General features: G+C 44.5%; 1 protein-coding gene across 2 annotated transcripts in view; it reads left to right on the plus strand.

The window, feature by feature from the left end:
• The first annotated feature begins 2626 nt into the window (after positions 1–2626).
• Positions 2627–16523, plus strand: part of PSTPIP2 (proline-serine-threonine phosphatase interacting protein 2) — a 53195-nt gene continuing 39298 nt past the window's right edge. Inside the window, exon 1 of one of the 2 annotated variants that reach the window (XM_088152709.1) lies at positions 2627–2760. In XM_088152709.1, coding sequence (XP_088008835.1) covers positions 2689–2760 — 72 coding nt within the window. In that variant the 5' untranslated portion in view covers positions 2627–2688. Of the gene's footprint in view, positions 2761–7483; positions 7703–16523 lie in introns of those variants that run through there. The other variant, XM_088152710.1, reaches the window with a different exon arrangement.

Genomic DNA, 16523 nt, shown 5'->3' on the forward strand with positions numbered 1-16523 from the left:
TTAAGGAGCCAGGCGGAAAAGAAAAAGAAGGCTGGAATGCATCTTATGCAAAATTGTTGTAAGGCAAAGCTGTTGGGTTCAGCACTCAGTTTATCAATGAAAGCAGTGTTTCTCAACCTTGGCCACTTGAAGATGCGTGGACTTCAATTCCCAGAATTCCCCAGCCAGAATGGCTGGCTGGAGAATTCTGGGAGTTGAAGTCTACCCATGTTCAAGTGGCCAAGGTTGAGAAACACTGAATGAAAGCATGGATTGTGCCAATTTTTTTTTTTAAATATTTTTTTATTTTTACAACAAACACAAAACATACATGGACAAACAAAAACATAGAAAGGCATAAAAAAAGCATCTTTCATTTTATACCGTGTGTCAACCAGTTACCAACTCGTTGGTGCCCCTTTCATAATCTTAAATTCTCATATCATCTATTCAAAATATACTTGTATACTTATCAATTAACAATTATTAATCATTCATAGCTAATCTATAGAATCATTTATTACAAGAAATTTTAACTTTCAATAGGATTAGTAATACATTTTCATCTATCGATTATATGTGTATATATATAATAATTAATATCAAATTTCTATTATAAAATTTCCTAATCCATTACATTACTATATTTTCTCAGTGTCATATAAAATTACTTATCTTCTTATAAATTTTATCTTATAAAATTACTTATCTTCTTACTCTAATTTCAAATCTCAGTTTAACTCATCTCTGCACATTCCATAATTTTCAATAACTTCCTCCTGCATAAGTACTTTTTAATTTTTCCAATTCTTAAAAGTTACAATTCTAACCAGTATCAGTTACAATATCAGTTACAGTTCTAACCGGGTTACAGTTCTAACCAGATTCTTCACTACATGTTTCAACAAAAATGTCTCTAGTTTAAAATCTATATGTTACTATAGTCAACCATGTATAAATTTTAGTCTAATCTCTTGAAACATTTACAATCAAATACAATTTTTAACTATATATCTCAGATTTATACTTTATTCCAGCGCTTGCATAATTTTGAGTTCATCCTTTTCATTCAATATCCCAAAATTATCTAGCTGTTTATTCCTTTTTCTATATTATTGGATAAGAGAAAGCAATAATAAATGTCCTTTCAAACATTCTGCTTTTTGAAGCTTCTGTCAGTTCCATCATTGTTGTATTCCCCTCATTTTTTCTTTAAACATCTGAAGTAGTTGCTTTCAATATTGTTTTGCTTCTTCTTTTTGTGCATTCTCTTAGTACGATTTTCCATTATAATCTTGTATAATCTTTTTCTCACCCTCAGTGCCAAGAACAAGTCTGTCCCTCTTCATTTATCAGTTGATTAGCCCTTTTAATTCTCAGTTTATGAGCCTCACAATAATTCTGTTTAATGTTTCTGATTTCTTGTACTATTTCTAGGGGAAATAGGGAGGTATTTTTTCCCTAGGCAGGCCAAAATTCATGGAATTCACCTTACACTAACTAATAATAATAATAATAATAGACATTACAATACCTGGAGACAGCAGAATGGAAGAGAAAGAACTGGAGAAAATCACGAAATACAAAGACCTGCAAATAGAAGTAGGACGACTGTGGCAAAAGAAAGCAAGGATTGTACCAATAGTTATAGGCCCCTTGGGTGCAATCCCAAAACATCTGGAGCCCCACTTGAAGACCATCGGCGTTGATAAAACCACCATCAGTCCATTGCAAAAGGCAGCTTGACTTGGAACAGCTCACATCCTGCAACGATACCTTTAACACCATCAAACAATAACATCTGCCTCTCCCAGGTCCTTGGGGAGGCCTCGATAGGTGGATAAAAATGCCAAACCCAGTCTAAACATCTGGCTGTCTGTGCGACCAACCATCATAATAATGCATGTATTACCATGTTATAATCTTTAACTATCCCAAATTCTCTGGAAGGATCCAATAGCCAAAAGTACCAAATCCAGTCAGAACTCCGTCAGACTGCGTGTTAACAATAATAATATCACAGTGGAAAGGATGGGGTGGTTGGACCCTTTTTGGAAGGACACAGTCCACACACGCGCACATGCAAACACACAACCAAGATAGAAACAAATATCTTGGTTTATTTATTAGATGTATATCCAGCTTTTCATACATTTCATCAAGCTATCATACCCAGCATTCCTTCCTCCTATTTCTCCTGACAATGTGAGCAAGGGGAGGGGGGATCTGCAGAGAGAGTCAGAAAAGTCAAGATGACGCCCAGAGCCAAGTAATCGGAGCTCCGCTCTGGTTTTACAAGCATTGCGACCAGGCTGCCTTCCATGTTGTTTTCATCACACCCCTTGTGGTGCTTTTCCAGCTGAGCACAGTGGATCAAGGACAGTTCTTTTCATGTTTTGATTGTCCCTTTTATACCATAGGATGTGCCTCTTCGTCCCATTCTCTGGGATGTGCCTCTTGGGCCAATCTCTGTGACGTAGTTCTGTGGATTTCTGAAGAGGCTCACCAGGAAATTATAAGCCAGGAGCGAAACTGGCAGGCTGTGTTTTCCCCACCTCCAATCTTGCTCCATAGACTGCCTTGCTGTCGTATTTTACTCGTGCGCAAATTACCCTGGGCCTGGAGCACACCCGTTTCTGATGCCCCACCACAAGTCACAGCACGCCAGGCATCTCAGCTGCAGGAGGGAGAGAAGGCAGCAAAGAAGGCATGGAGTTACTCTGGAGTACATTTTCTGCCGTGGGAAGGAAGCTCTCCAAGGACGCATCTTTGCAGGAGGAGGTAAGGAACTGCTGGAAGAGTTATTGCAATTGATCTTGGATAAAGAATTTAATTTCTAGCCACGTGCCTGCTTGGGCTTGTGCAGGACACCTTGAACCTGCGCAAAGTTGGTGATAGGCTTTAGATCTAGCAAAACACCCAAAACTCCCTTTACAAGAAGAAATCTGTCACAGCAGGCCCACGACTGGCTGAAAAGGTTTGCAGGGGGAAAGCAGATGAATTCCACGTTGGGAAATGAGTTACGGAGGAACTGAAAGCCGGACTTCAACATCGTGATTTAAAGCTAGTGTACAGTCACTCCTGGAAGGGTGTTCAGCTTCATCCATCTCCTAAGTTTTTCTCATCAAGAGATTTTGACAACATATTCCATGATGCTTAAAACTGAAGGCTAATTCTGACCCAGCCAAAGACTCCTGAGGCTTTTTTTGACACCCTTCCTCTGGCCCACAATTTTATAAAAATAGGATGATTGCTAAGTGGAAGATAGATCATATATTTCAAGATAAATTTCTAAACGCTGTCTTTCCTGGTCCTGTGGACAGTTCCTGCTTCCTGCTTAGATTGAAGGCTCCAGATCAGTGTTTCTCAACCTCAGCAGGTTTAAGATATGTGGACTTCAACTCCCAGAATTCCATGCTGGCTGGGGAATTCTGGGAATTGAAGTCCACACATCCTAAACCTGCTGAGGTGAGAAACACTGCTCTAGATAATCATGGGGAGCCAGGATGGTGGACCAAGGACTAGTCCCCCCTCAGCCACAGAAGGTCCCCGAGAGACATTAAAAAGAAATTAAAAATGGACGGCGTTCCAATTGTACCACTGTGCCCACAATCTTATTTTTACCACACCCTGCAAATACCCCTGGCAATTTGGCTTAGCAATAAGGTGTGAACAGAGCAAGAAATCTTCTGCACACGCTTTTCCCTTAAGCCCTTTATATGTCCCCACCCCTTTGAATCCTGCTTTTTGTTCTTCTTCTTAGCAGCATTTCAGAGTCCTCTTTGGGTACTAATCAATGTGGACAAGTTGGATTGGATCAAGTTGCTAACTTCCTTTCCTGCTAACATTCTGCTGAAAAGTTCCTTTTGGGGGCTGGCAAACAGGAAAAGGCAAGGAAAATCAGTTGGGGCTGGACTGGTCTCTAGGGCTTCTAGTTGCCGACTCCTCTTCTAGCGCCTTTGTTCTCAGCTTCTGTTCCCACGATCAGCAACCAGAGAGAGCAAGCATGAGGAAGCTCCTCCTGATGACGCTAACATGGAAGCAAAACCCAGAAAACTCTCCTGTGTGACCTTCTGCATTGTTCAGCTGTATTTTTAGTAACTCTGCCAATCCTTGTTACTGGAAGGACAGGTGGAGTTTCCATTCTATGCTAATGAGGGTGGTTTGCTAATTGAGACATATCTTTTTCCAGATCTTTCAAAGTGCAATGCAGCCACACGGATGTGGCGTGTGTGTGTTTTAAATTAAACTTGTACTGCCCGCTTTCAGCTAGTAGGGCCTCCCTTTCTCAATTTCCAGCTTTTGTTTCAGGAGAAGCAAATGCCACCCACCCCTGGGCAGAATTTTGCCAAAAGTGGGCTGTCCTAGTCTGTAAAATCCTTCTCTGAACTACCACTTACAAACATGCTGGAATTATAAATGCCGGTTACCAATTCTGGAAGTGACCATCTCAACCTGGTACGCTTCAGGACTGGAGCAAATTGGTCTGCGACATTCTGGTTAGTGTTTTTCAAACTTTTTGCAATCGTGGACCACTGAATACACATTTGAAAAACCCATTTCAACTTATTTAAACAAACACACCCTTCCTGTGTTTCCATCATTAAGAGTACGGGAGTTTATATTTTGGGGCATGATAATAATTGCAATTGCTTTTATGGATGCCTTCCCATCTCCTCCCTTTCCAAGCCTTTTAAAACTAACATTTGGACCAAACATGTAATCCAAACTCCTTTCACTATTTCAATGATTTTTATGTACTACATGCCAGAACAGCAACCCTTACCACAAATGGGCTGGTCAGGGGTGTTCTTCAGCAGGCATCTGCAACTATGAAGATGCAAAGAGTGAGTAGATCTCCAGCCCAATGAAGTTCCACCTCCAGATATTCATCACTGCAATTCCAATTTGCCACTTCCTTTTGGACTCGCTTATGTGAGATCATGATTTGGTAGTGGCCCAAGAGGAAAGTCAAAACAGGTGAGATGGCAGACACGGTGTAGCGATGCACGCGTAGCGACAGACTGCGCCCAGCACCTGGTCTGCCTTGACTCCTTCATACGAATGCTGCTGCCCCATTTCCAGTTAGCGCAGCACACGGGAACTCACAATCAGCAACTGCAGTTGAGGCCTGCCCACTGGTGTCAGTTTTCTAGATCTCTGGGCTACCTGTATTATCACTTCTGCTCCACTGAGTCAGTTTTCAACCCCTTGTTCTCATCAGCCAGCTGGTGGGGAGGGACGCAGGGAAGCGGGGCTGACAGGGAAGCTGCACTGGATCTCAGTTTGAGAATCACTGACATAGGCCTATGCGCCCCACCCACGAGTGACAAATTAACCTGTCAAGCAGGAAGGCTGTGGGATGAAAGTACACGGAGGTTCAAACAGGAGTTGCTGAAGTGCCTTTGATCTCTCAAGGCAAAACGGTGAAGCAAATTTACAACTGTAAAGGGCCTGTCTGAGCAAAATGCCCAATCATTTCCTAAAATAATTCTTAGGAAGCTATAAATTAAACTCCAAACTGTGCCCAGGGCCACCTTGATTTCATCTCCTGGGAAGAAGAAGGGGGGGGAGGGGGATAGATATAGATAATAAAACATACTAGGCAGTATTGCACTGCAGACTCTATTCGATTAAGTATCTTTATTCTTTTTAGCATGCCTCAGATTATAATTCTTGCCATTCTGATTCTAATGACTGTACCATATTATTTACTAGGTTTTGCTTGTATATTTATTGCTGTTGTAAGACAGGATGGTTTCAGAGATTGAAGCTTGCTAAATGAACAAGTCTCGTGGCTAAAGATTTATAGCCTTTTCCTGGGTATAGACCCACCTTTGGAAAGGTGATGAAAAGTAACATAACTGTTGGCTAATGACATTCTGGAGATGCAAATGAACCCCAAAACTCACTATTTTCTATAATAATTCAAATGTTTATGTCTAGTAGATGGACTTTTTATCAGAGCTATTACAAAGAAAGAAGATTAAAACCAGCCAATCTCATTTTAATCAAGTGAGAGGATAGTTATTGCTCAGCGGTTGGGCAAACCCGAATAACTGGGCTGTGTAAACCAGGATGAAATAAACCATGGCTAATTTAAACATGCTGTCTAAGCAGACAATACTTTACACAACACACGGAACTACAGGCTGGCCAACTTTTTAACCTAGCATATTATACAAAGATAGCCTATGTGGTTTTATTTCTGGCTAGGTATGAACCCAGAAACTCGGGTTACTTGAGTAAACTATGAATAAGGAAGCCACGTGCATAGAGTCTTGGAGACTTACTGAGGAAAAGGGAGGCAACCTTTCCCCCCCCTCCTTGCTTGATTAGAAATACCAGGCAAAACTGAAGAAAATGGGTATAATTAGCTTTCAGAAAAGAATTTGGCGAGAGGCAGAATATGGGAATAATGGCTTTAAATTACAAGAAGGCACATTCCAGGTGAATGTTTGGATAGTTTGGCACTGGCACCTTTGACCAAGGTTAAAGAGGGGCTGCCCCTTGCTGGATGAATCCGGAGCACTTAATCTGGATTCCTGCACAAGGCAGCAGGAAGCAGGATGTGACAATCTGAATGTCCCTTTGCAATTCTCTGCCTGGATTCACGAAAAAGGTTTCACCAGATCGGTTCCACCCCTAAGACCTTGCCAAAGCTTTGGCACCAGGAGAGTTTTAACTCTGATCGGATTTTTTTCTAGGCTTCACACGTTGTGTGAATCCAGCCGGATTGGTTAGGGCATGGATCAGTGTATTCCGAGAAAATGCTTTAATTTAGGAATAGCATATGACCTGAACATGCCTGTGATTCTATGATGGTATTTTGTAATTTCTCCCCACCTGTTCCTCTCTCTCTCCCTGTCTCCCCTTTGGCTTCTTCACTGCTCTTACCTCACCCCTTTGGAGCTGGCTGGCATTCTTGTCATGCTCAGAGGCACCCTTCTTGGCACAGCCATCCTCTGGTGGAGGTGGAGCTGGAGCTGGAAGGAGCTAGTCTGTTCCATGCCCTCAGGTTGAGCGTGATACCTGACAATGTCATGGACACCACCCTGCAGCTTTCTCAGCCAAAGAGTGGAAGGGGGATTTTTTTTTAATTAAAAAAAAAACTTTGTAAAACTTTGTTTTTAAGCTCCAGCCCTGGGATTCCCAGCCGGTCTCCCCTCGGCGCCCCCACCCGCTTCCAGTCCCAGAGGCGCTGGCCCCGTGCCGCTGAGTCAAGCTGAAACAACCGTCGTTCCCAAATACGTTGCGTTTGTGTAAAGCAAGCCCGCACACTTGCAAGGGGAGGCAGGAAGGAAGGAAGGAAAGAAGGAAGGAAGGAGCGAGCGGGGTCCCCTTCGCAAGCGCCCGGGGTGGCTTGGCGTCAGATCCCCTCTCCTCCCCTCCGCCCAGCCTACCTCTCAGGGGTGTTGCGGAGGGGGAAACCCGAGCGAGGAAGGACAGTCCCCCGATCGGCAGCGCGCCAGACCCCTCCCTCGGCCACCCGGCGCATCCGTGGCAGGCAGGCGGGCAGGCGGGGACTGCGCCGCCGGCCCTTCCCCTCGCCCCGGAGGAAGGAAGCGGGGGCCCCTGTCGCCGGGTGGCAGAAGGGCCAGACCTTGAGGAGCCCTTCCGAGTCTCGCCCTTCGGACCTCTGGCCGCCGATCGCCGGCAGCCGGGCTTTGCCTGGGGCGCGCCAGCCGTGATGCGAGAAACGCTGTTCAAGGACAACTTCTGGGTGAGCGCCCGGGCGGGGGGCTCCTCGCCGCTTGCCGCCGCCCAGGGCAAGGCGGGGAGGCTGCTGCGCAGGGACCCCGGGACGGGCGGCGGGGAGCGGGCGCAGCAGGGCAGCAGGAGGGCGCCGGGTGGGGGGAGGTCGCGCCCGCGGGCGACGCGGGGATCCAGCAGCCTCGCCTTTTCCCGTCCTACGGGGTGGGAAGGGGACGGCAGCTTTGGGGCTGGGGCTCTGTTGCGCGCGAGCGCTGGGCGAGTGTTCTCCGTGTTTCCTGACTCGTGTGAACCCAGCCCCCGAGGGGTCCGCGAAGCCCGCAGGCGGATTGAGGCAGGAACTAGTTGTGCGAATGTCGTTTAAGTGAGCTTACTGGCTGAATCAAGGCAGCTGGAATAACTTAATAACCATTAGTGTTTCTCAACCTTGGCCACTTTAAGATGTGTGGACTTCAACTCCCAGAATTCCCCAGCCAGCTGGCTGGGGAATTCTGGGAGTTGAAATCCACACATCTTAAAGTGGCCAAGGTTGAGAAACACTGCATTCGATGAATAAAAGTAGGGGGATACCCTGCATTAATTTGCAGATGAAGCCTGGTGCTTTCTGGCTGACCCATGTGCATTTTGCTCTGAGATGTTATATGATAACGTGGCTTCCTTGTTTATGGCTGGGTCTGTTGGGTGGGCCTGGTCCTTATGATGTGCAAATCATGGTTGATGTCCAAATGGGCTTTTATTTGGCAACCAGGGTCATACCAATCATGAGTTGGGATGTGGCATACGCGTGCTTATAACCCCAGCTTGTGCTGTGAAGTTCTTCGTGACCAATGAAATCCTAGGTTAGTCTGGTTGTGGCTGATGGGGGTCTCTCCAGGGTGCTGCCCTGGTTGTTTTGAAAGTACTAAGTAGTTTAATCAAGGTTTATTTCAACCTCATTAGATGGATCACCTACAGGCACGGGGCTGCAGAACAATGGCTAATCTCATAAGATTGTTATGAAGATGATTGCATAAGATTGTTACGAAGATGATTGTGATATGCATGTGAACTGTTTGCTCATTCCATTCTTGTAAAAACAGTTGAAACATGTGGGGTGTCCCACAGCTGTTGGACGTGCTGCTTATGGACAGGTTTGTAGCATTTTTAGGCTTAGAGGAACATAGATTTTGACAGGTCAGTTAAGTCAGGCCCCCCCTGACTCAGTTGGACCACGTGATAGGGGGAAGATGGTAGCTTCCTTATATGTTACTCCTTAGGCCAGTGTTGTCCAATCTTGGCCACTTTAAGATGAGTGGACTTCAACTCCCTGAATTCCCTAGCCAGCCATGCTGGCTGGGGAATTCTGGGAGTTGAAGTCCACTCATCTTAAAGTGGCCAAGTTTGGACAACACTGCCTTAGGGTGTCTTTACGTGACGTCCAGTCAAGGCCCATCCATCGTCCATCATACTCTCAGCTCCCCACATGCATGTTTCTATGTGACCTGTCTGTCTGAACCCCCAGGAGATTCAGTGCCATTTGGAGTTCCAGCATTGGAAATCTATGAAAATTCTGGTTTGAGTAAGCCTCAAATTGCATAAACTTTCAGGCTGGATATATAGTAAGAATGAGATTGGCCCCCTCACTCCCAGCCTTCCGAAGGGCTTTGAAGACCTGGTTCTGTCACTTGGTCTGGGGTGGGGAGGGAACACTTCAAGCGTGGGAATGGCTAGCCCCATAGAGGCCTGCTGTCTTCAGCCCCAGATTCTTCATCTTCTTGGACTCTCCTTTTCCTCTTTTTTAGTAATGTTTTTTAAATTTTGATGTTTGAGGTATTTATATGTATTTATGGTTTTAATGTTTTGTGTGAGTCGCCCAGAGTCCCCCATTGGGGGGAGATGGGCGGGGGAGAAGTTTAATAAATAAATAAAAATAAAAATAAATAAAGTTAAGTACGGGAGGTAAGATGATGTGTGTTAGCTTTGTGAATTGGACTTTGGGGTTTAGAATATGTGCAAATTTTTCCTCCAGGAGACTGTTGGCAAACCGTTTGTAGGGTTTTTCTTTTTTGCCAAAAAGCTACTTGGATATACCTGAGGCTGACTGGATGGAGTCTTTATCTAATACAATTTCTCATACCTTTATTTTATTTACAAATTAAAACTTCTAAACAGCCCAATAGCTGAAGCTGTCTGGGCCGCTTGTAATACAACATGCTAAAAAAAAATGAAAACATCAAATAAAATTCTAAATAAAAGCACCATAGAAACTAGGCACATGGTCATTCAAAAACAATGAATTAAAAGGCAATTAAAAGCCAATTAAAAAGCATAGGAAAATAGAAAGGTCTTCACCTGATGCTGAAATGATGCTGAGTGGGTGCTGGTTGAGTCTCCCTGAGGAGGGCATTCAATCAGTGGGGTGCCACCCCAGAAAAAGCTGTTCCCCTTATAGAGATCCACCTCACCTCCCTTGGTGGGGGGACCTGGAAGAGGACTTCATGAAATTATTTTCAAAGTCCAGGTAGATACACACAGGAGAAGCTGTTCCTCCAGGTAACCTGATGCTAAACCATTACTTCCCCCTACAGCAGTGTTTCTTAACATTGATCACTTTAAGATAGGTGGCTTTCAACTCCCAGAATTCCCCAGCCAGCATTCATGCTGGCTGGGGAATTCTGGGAGTTGAAATCCACCCAACTTAATGTGATCAAGTTTGGGAAACATTGCCCTACAATATCACCTGGTTATTCAACAACGCCTGATTTTCAGTTCTGAAACCCAGCTGGATGGCAGCATGAAGCCAACCTTGGTTGACCTTGAAAAGCATCTTTGAAGTTGCTGGGAGCTGAGCTGAACCCAAAGACTCCTTCCCTCTTTCTTTTTATTGCTGAAACAGGATGTTTTTAATAATGCCCTGATTAATCCCCAAAACAAAAACCACATCAATAACAGAAACAGCCAGGTCTTCAGTCTTAACAAAGGAGAACAGGGTTGGGGCCATCCAGACCTCTCCCTGGTTTTGTAAAGGTCTCTTACAATGTTATAATAAAATAAACTAACTATTTCTGAAGTACAAACTCAGCCAATCAAGATAAAATACCAGCTGAGAGCTTTGAACTAATTTGAAGTAGGGCAGTAGACGTCTTTGCACAACATAGTAAGCCATAACTAGTGTTATGTGAATCCAACTCTTAATGTTTGTAAATCCTGGTATCTGGTTTAGCATGGTCAGTGAATCCAACCAGCGGTGGTTTCAACCATGGCTTAGAACAGTGTTTCTCAGCCTCAGCCACCTTAGGATGTGTGGACTTTGACTCCCAGAATCCCCCAGCCAGCATGCTGGCTGGGGGATTTTGGGAGTCAAAGTCCACACATCTAAAGGTTAGTAAGGTTGAAAAATAGTGGCTTAGAAGATTCTGTCAATCCACTGAGAAATTTCTGTTTGGTTATAAATTCACAAGAAGTCCCCAGCTCCTGTCTCATAGTTCCAGTGATGCCATTGGAATCTTGCAGTTCCAGAGGATCCTGGATGAAGCAGGTTATCTGGATCCTTTTCAGTCGGGTTTCAGGCCCGGATATGGGACGGAAACAGCATTGGTCACACTTTGGATGGTCTCTAGTGGGAGCGGAATGGGGGTAGTTCATCCATCCTTGCTCATCTTGACCTCTCTGTGGTTTCGATACCGTCGACCATGGTGTCCTTTTGGGTTGGCTTAGGGAGTTGCGGGTGGGTGGCACAGTTCTGTGCTGGTTCACCTCTAAGGCTGGCCCCAATCGGTGTTGATTGGGAGTGAGAGGTCCAGCCCATGGCTCCTCCATTGTGGGGTGCCACAGGGTACAGTACTCTCTCCGCTCCTTTTTAACATCTACATGAAACCACTGGGAGAGATCATCTGCCACCATGGGGTGAGCTGTCATCAATATGCAGATGACACCCAGTTATACATCTCCATCCCAGATTATCTGAATGATGCTGTGACTGTGATGGAATGGAATTATGAAGGCCAGGCTCAGGGAGAAAAACATTTTCTTACATCTCCAGAGGAGCGTGGGAGATACAAGAGGATGAGGCTGGCACCTCCCTGAGGAATTCACAGTGTTGTGGCTGGCAGTACTTGGGAGCTGGGGTTTCAGTCTGGGAAGATCTTGCTAGAGGTTGTAGCTAATAAACATAGCTGGACTGAATTTACATGGTCTCTTGGAGTTCCTTGGGCTAGGCCTGACAGTGACCACCCTTTTGCAGTGCCTGAGGCTGTGGGGGGTCTGGATGGGGAACATCAGGCTTTAACTGAATCCTGGTAAGACAGAGTGGCTGTGGATTGGAGGCTCCTCTGTATCCGAGAATTTACCATCCTTAGTTTTGGACCGGGTTGCACTGCCCCAGAGAGACCCGGTGCGTAATCTGGGGATCCTCCTGGACTCATGACTCCTGCTCAAAGAGCAGGTGGAAGTCGTGGCCAGGAGGGCCTTTGCTCAGCTTCGCGTTGGGTGTCAGTTACGCCCTTTCCTGGATTGGGAAGCCCTCCAATCAGTCACTCTTGCCCTAGTCATCTCCCGTATAGACTATTGCAATGTGCTGTGCATGGGGCTACCCTTGAAGAGTATCCGGAAGCTACAGCTGGTTGAGAATGCAGCCACGTGGGCAATTTTGGGTGCCCCAAGGTTAGCACGTAACACCTTTGCTGCGGGAGCTACATTAGGTGCCAGCTTGCTTCCGGGTCCAATTCAAGGTGTTTGTTATCACCTTTAAATTCCTACATGGCATGGGACCTGGTGACCTGAGGGACTGTCCCATCCCCATTACGTCGATCCGTCCCACCTGGTCAGGCAGGGAAGGTATATTACGGACCCTGTCAATTAAAGAATGTTGAGTAGTGGGGTCCAGGAGGGGGGCCTTCTCTGCTGTTGCCCCCGCCCTATGGAATATTCTCCCCCCGGAGGTGAGGCGGGCCCCCACTCTCCCGGCCTTCTGGAAAGGGCTGAAGACCTGGCTGTGCCAGCTCGCATGGGGCTTGAGGAGGCCTGGGCATGGTTGGCACCCTGAAGACGCTCCCGTAGGTCGATAGCCTATTACATACCATCAATTCCTTGGAATATATTATTTATTTAGGAACACTCTTCTTATTGTATTTTAATGGGTTTTTCTTCTTCTTCTTCTTCTTTTTTTTTTGGAAACCACCCAGAATCGCGCTCTGAGTGAGCTGGGTGGTGACTGAATTTGAACTATAAATAAATAAAAAAAATAAAGTCACACAATGTGCTCAGTCACTGGAGGGCAAATGGAATTATGCTTGGAAAATTGCCTTGGAGGCCCTGTGAAGTCATCCTCGACCTCAAGAGAAACTTCCCCAAAAGAGGTGGTTTGGTAAAAAGGAAGCCTATTACAAAAACCAGAAGAGCAAAAATGATTTAAAACCATAATAACTTAAAACTCCCCCGAAAAATCTAAGGCAGGAAAGGCATAAGAAAGTCACACAGGCTGCCAGGCAGTTTAAGAGCAAATCTGTGAGGAAAAAGCGGGCTTTTCTGTAGAGAACAGGCTGCTGCAACACGAGGAAAACAAAGCATTGTCTTGCTCAAAAAATAAAATGCAAAACATCCAGTACGGGATGCAAAAAAGGAAGCTGGAAATTATATTCAAAACAACAGCTTAAATATTTGAATACACAAGAGGCAGGAAATTAGCAAGGGACTGGGTCCCTGGATAAATGATTTGCATTTATCCTCTTCCCCAAAGATGGAGAGCAGATAAATTTGCCTAGATAAATACTTTTAGAAAGTTTGGAAAAAAACAAGACCAGCAGAGGCTACGTTTTTCTAAACCTTACTGAAAATTAAAGATGAACAAATGACCAGATCGAAATGCTTTCTGCTAAAGAATTCTTACAGAATTCAGATGTGGCATGATCGACTTTTGCAAAAATGTGTACAGTAAGAGCTTGCTTAATAATTGTTTATAGCTTAACCATTGTTGAGTGGATTCACCCAAGCTCTAGACCCTAAACCATGCTTTACAAACCATTAAATTTCACATGATATGCTAAGCCAAGACAAAACAAGCCATATCATGGCTGGGTTCACACAGCACTTTAGCCCTGGCTTAATCATGGGTTGCTGAATTAGCCCTGTAGGCTGGGTTTGCATACACTGACTTATCAGCTGATGACACTGTTTAGGTTCACCCAACATAATGAGATACAAAAATTTTATCCTAGACTGTTAAGCAAACTCAGTGTGAGGCTTAAAAAATACAAAATTTTATCCTAGACTGTTAAGCAAACTCAGTGTGAGGCTTACTATGTTGGATGAATCCAGCTGAAGGAGAAGTCTTGCTTGCAAAGAATCAGCATGGCTGGTCAAAAATGAAAAGCTTCGTAGATGATGGGCAGTGCCTCCTAGGAATTAGGAGAGTGAATTTTTTCCCCTGTTGTTTCTTTATCAGTATGTTAAGCCCACCTCAATGCATAGTTTTCGTGTTCTTATTTTAAAATAGTATGAGACTATATTGCCAGTGTTTGACAGTTGTGGTGCTGAGTGTGTACAGGACTGCAAGAAAGGGCACTCAGCTGTGAGATGGCGAAGCTGCCTTGAGGTTAATCCAAAGACTGGTGTATCTGTTTTGTCTTTCTGTGAATGAATAGATCTACAGAGAAAGATGATGGAGAAAGCCCCAGGCAGATATAGGTCAATTACCAGTGGGAGGTGATGTCACCTGATGTCAGCCCCACCAGGTAGGCCAGACTAGGAAATCAACTCCACCAGAAGGCCAAAACTACTTTATTGAGATTGGCTATAACAACAGAATCTTGCAAATCTAATTGTGCGGGACCTCCTTCCCCTTATCAACTGATGACACGGTTTAGGTTCACTCAACATAATGAGATACAAACCAATATTTTATATTTTTATATTTATATTTTAGGGGAGGCATCTGCCTGAGTCACTTCTGTATATTCTCTGTCTGTTGTAGAGTTAAGATATGTTTCATCCCTTGTTGCTTTGGTAATGGAGCTTGCATATCTCCACCAAGGTCATCTTCCTTACTTTCTGTACCTGAACCCCTGTAAAATAGATTAGGTTCATAAATTGCAGCACGCTGTGGTTTGTAAATGTCATTGAAAGCTTTATCCTCGGTGCTGACGCAGACAGAGACTGGGCTGGAACAGAAACCGAGCAGAGCAGGACCTTCTCAGTGGTGGCACCGGCTCTGCGGTGCTCCTTCCTCATTAAAGTCTGGACTTCTTCCTCTCTGATTTGTTTTAAGAAGAGGCTAAAGACTGATTTCTATGCTCAAACGTCCTCTCATAGTAGCTTGGTTTTAATAGTATCTTGGTATTTTTATGTTTGAAGTTACATACTGCTATGTGTTTGGGCCAGTATTGTCATTTATAGATATTATGTTGTGTTTTTTTAAATAAGAACTTTATTAAGTTATAAAAAGCATAAAGATAAAGGCAAACAAGAACTAATAATCAAAGAGAGTAATAGAGAACAAGAGAGTTAGAAATAAAGAATACAAAAGTGATGAAAATTAAAGAAAAGAAAAATTACAGAAAGAATGACTTCTGACTTCTTATACAGCAGATATAGATAAATCATACAGTGACCTCTTACCCTAAAATATCATGTTGTGTTTTGAAGGGTGTTGTAAAAAATATTTATTTCGAGTTATACGATCACCCCTCGCGCCACTAAAGACTCTGGACTGCCAACAAAGTTCAAACAGAATCCACAATGGAAAACCTTAAAACATACAATGCTACACAAATATTTTATGATGGTTGGAAGAGCAGATGATGTTTTTGATTTCTGTGGTTAATCCCTGCAGGCTGGCTTGCTGGCAGTGTGCGGGTTTTAAGTGTAATAGATAAACCAACCATGATTGGTTAGGCTTAAGCCCCATGAAAAGCCATAAGCCACTGTTTTACAGACCACAGGGATGGGATTCACACAACACACTAGCCCACGAGAAGCAAACCCTTCTGAGGCTTAGTGTGATGTGAATCAAGCCTGGGAATGAGGCTGTTTTCCAACCGCCATTTAAAGTTCCCCATTCCCAGCAACAGGGAATAGAGCAACATTTAAAAGACTTGGCATTGCTTTCCCTTGTGCTGACAGATAAATGTTCTGACCCGGTTTAGACAGAACTTTGCTAAAGGCCCCGTGGGAAAGAGAACTGGGGCAGAATGATTAGTTTGTTGTAGCACTCCCAGTCCAAAATCTCTCTGGAGCAGGACGGAACAAGGGTTCCTGAACAACAGAGCTTCCCGAAAGCAAGCAGATGTTGGAGCACAGCTGGGAAGGGAGTCAGGTAAAAGTCTAGCCTTTCCTACCCAGCAATTCACACCCTCTTCATCTGAAGTGGAGGAGAATATTCAGGGAGGGTTGGGGCAGAGAAATCATCTGGGGTGCCAGAAAATCTTCCTGACATCTGCTTGGCAGTCTGTAAGCTTGTGTCAGCCCTTCGAGGTAGTCCAGACAGGAAACCAGAACCATGAGTACTAACGCTACCTTTATGGTAAGGGTACAGTAACAGAATCCTGCAAGTCTGAAAGCGCTTCCCCGCTCCTTCGCCTTTGCTTTCCAGAGGACTAGGGAGGATCCCTTCTGAGATGCATTCTCCACCTCCATTCCTTTGCTGGGCTGAGATTTTTCTTATCTGATTGTTTCCCTGGCTGCGGCTCTTCCTCCTGTCTCCCAGGGTTATTCTCACAGCCTGTTACATCTTGCCACTGTGCCAGGGCATGTCAGTGCAATTTTTCAAGGGAAAAAAGTAACATGATGTACAGGGAATAACGGTTTTCAATCTTTCATCTTCAATTCAATTACCTTGGTTGTGGTAGGGCTGGGAT

This window comes from Python bivittatus, unplaced genomic scaffold (assembly GCF_059951505.1).
Source record: "Python bivittatus isolate LINGU-HERP-01145 unplaced genomic scaffold, Pbiv_v1 ctg000570_np1212, whole genome shotgun sequence".
NCBI classification, from domain to species: Eukaryota; Metazoa; Chordata; class Lepidosauria; order Squamata; family Pythonidae; genus Python; species Python bivittatus.